At 62.7% G+C, this 2608-nt stretch overlaps 1 protein-coding gene across 1 annotated transcript in view; it reads right to left on the minus strand.

Annotated features, from left to right (window-relative positions):
• The window catches only part of BNIPL (BCL2 interacting protein like), a 10268-nt gene that overhangs the window by 2428 nt on the left and 5232 nt on the right, over window positions 1-2608 (minus strand). The window contains 4 exon segments of the mRNA XM_006032740.2: window positions 1-6; window positions 1193-1279; window positions 1717-1848; window positions 2226-2328. The exon segment at window positions 1-6 is cut by the window's left edge and continues 108 nt beyond it. Of these exon segments, the coding sequence (XP_006032802.2) occupies window positions 1-6; window positions 1193-1279; window positions 1717-1848; window positions 2226-2328 (328 nt within the window).

The raw sequence follows: 2608 nt of genomic DNA on the forward strand, positions 1-2608 counted from the left end.
TTGGAGCTGGAAGAGACAGCGGGGCAGGGGGGCATGTGAGCCAGGCCGAGGCTCACTGCTGCCAGGGCTGAGCTGCGCCTACAGGCCGAGGGCTGAGTCCTGGCAACTCGTTGCATGCATGGAGTGTCGATGGCAGCATGGGGACTGTGGCCAAGGTCACTCCATTTTGGAGTGAATGAGCGGTGCTGCCCTGGGACACCCATGGCCACACACACGTCTGCACTTGCCCCCCTCGACCCGCATGATGGGCACAGCAGGGTGCCCATGACCTGCTCTGGGCAGTTTGCCTTCCGAGTCCCAGGCTGGGACCTGGGGCACGGAGCCACTCCCAGGGCCCATCCGACATTGGCCTCTGCTGGACAGAGTTGCGCGGGTGCCACTGGCTGGGCTCGGAGCCCGCATTTCCACCCTGTGCCAGGGTCTCCTACACACTCAGACTCCAGCCCACGTTCCAGGGATCTCTCCCCTGCCCCCACTGTGCCACGGGTCACTTAGGGATCTCTTTCACACTCACACTCCCCCTCTCATACACATGCACATACACACACCTTCTTACATGTGCACACACACACATACCCCCTCTGATGTGTGCACACACACATACACAAACATGCCCCTCATGTGCGCACACACACACACACACACATACATATATGCACCCTCTCACATTTGCACACCCCCCACCCTCTTGCAGGTGCACACACACATACTCTTTCATGTGTGCACACATACATACATATGCACACCCTCTCACATTTGCACATGCCATCTTACATGCGCATACATACACATACACCCCCCACCCTTTCACATGTGTATACACACACACACTCACATTTGCACATACATTCACCCTCTCATGTGTGCGCGCACACATATACACACACCCTTTCATGTGCACGCACACATATATAATTGTACGCATGCATACAAACAGACTCACATGTGCACACCTCCCTCTCATGCGAGTATACACACATACCTACACCCTTTCACATGTGCGCACACAGCCCCCTCATGTGTGCACATGCACACACATGTGCACACGCATGCATGCACACACACACACACACATACACAACCCTTTCACACGGGCACACACACACACGCAAACACGTCCCTCGAAGCACAGGGGTCTCTCACAGCCTCCTGCCCCCTCTGCCCGTCTCCCCTGCATGCCGGCCAGCCCTACCTGAGGAAGGGGCGGACAAGGGTCACCAGCGCCCGGATGTACCACGTGGGGTGGACGATGACCAGGGCCTTCATGTTCTTCCGCAGCCTGTGGGGACGGGGGTGCAGGCACGTGTCAGCCTGTGGGACCCACTGCTGTGGGGCCTGGGATTGCTGCCACCAGGGGCACCCAGGCTGCAGCCCCCTCCCACTGTCCAGCAACAGCCCCACCGTCTGCCCCAGGCCAAACCCTATGGGGACAGGAGCTGGGGCTGGTCCCCTCCCTGCGTGCTCTCCCCAGGGTGGGCAAAACCCCCGCAGGAGTCCTGGCTCCCAGTGTCCCCAGAAGGGAGGCTGTGGCTCCCAGCTGTGCCCAGCTGGGTCTGAGCTATGTTGGGAGGTGCGAGGGGGGGAGGGATTGGACTAGGCCCAGCCTGCCACGGGTGCCCTGAGCACAGGGAGCTCTGGGGGGGGGTAGGCTCCAGCCTGGACCCTGGGGGGGGGTCCCTCCTGGGGCCAGGGGAGACGGGTCCCCACATCACTCACCGCTGGTCGATGGTCTGGTAGCACTGGCGCAGCCAGCTGAGCGCTGGCACCTGACTGCGGGCTGTGGCACCGCTGAGACACACCAGGGTGTAGTTTTCAGCCACCATCAGCTCCAGTGTCCCGATGATGTACCTAACAGGTGGGGAAACCGAGGCACGGTGCCAGTCAGGGAGAGGAGCCAGGGTAGGCCCAGCCCCCCAGGCCCTGCCCCACTCCTTCACATCCCTCCTGCGATGGGGGGAAGAACCTAGGTGTCCTGATGCCTTGGTGCCTGCGCTAACCACTGCTCCTCTCTGTCGTGGCCATTGACAGCACAGAGGCTGCAGTGGGGACCCCAGGCATTGCCCCGCTGCCCCCTGCTAAGAGAATGGAGGTCCTTGTTGCCCCCCAGCCCCTGCTGCCCCCTGTGGGACACAGAGGAGCTTTGCCGGGATCTTATGAGATGTGGGGTCCAAGTCCTGCACCCCCACGCTGGCTCTGGCTCTGGCTCTGGCAGGCGCTGCGCTCACCGGAACAGATGCTCCATCACGTAGGGGTAGCGGGGGACGCTGCTGTCTGGCAGGTAGCAGGAGGCGAAGAGGATGATGGCGCTGAGCCCGTCCCCGTGGTACCCTGCCATGGCACAGTATAGGGTGGAACCGGGGCGGGGGCGGCCCGCCCGCCCACCCACACCTGCCCCTGCCCCACAGGAGGTCCCAGGAGTCCTGGCTCCCAGCCCCCCCCAGTCTAACCAGGAGAGCGGACTGCCTTTCTGGAGCCGGGCATGCAGCCCAGGAGTCCTCCGGCCACCTGAGCCCCGCAGCCCCTCTCCTGCCCCATCCCACCAGGAACAGAGCCCAGGAGTCCTGGCTCCCTGCCCCCTCCGCACTGCCCAGGGCCCCCAGGCCCACCA

This window comes from Alligator sinensis, unplaced genomic scaffold (assembly GCF_000455745.1).
Source record: "Alligator sinensis unplaced genomic scaffold, ASM45574v1 scaffold463_1, whole genome shotgun sequence".
Classification (NCBI taxonomy): Eukaryota; Metazoa; Chordata; order Crocodylia; family Alligatoridae; genus Alligator; species Alligator sinensis.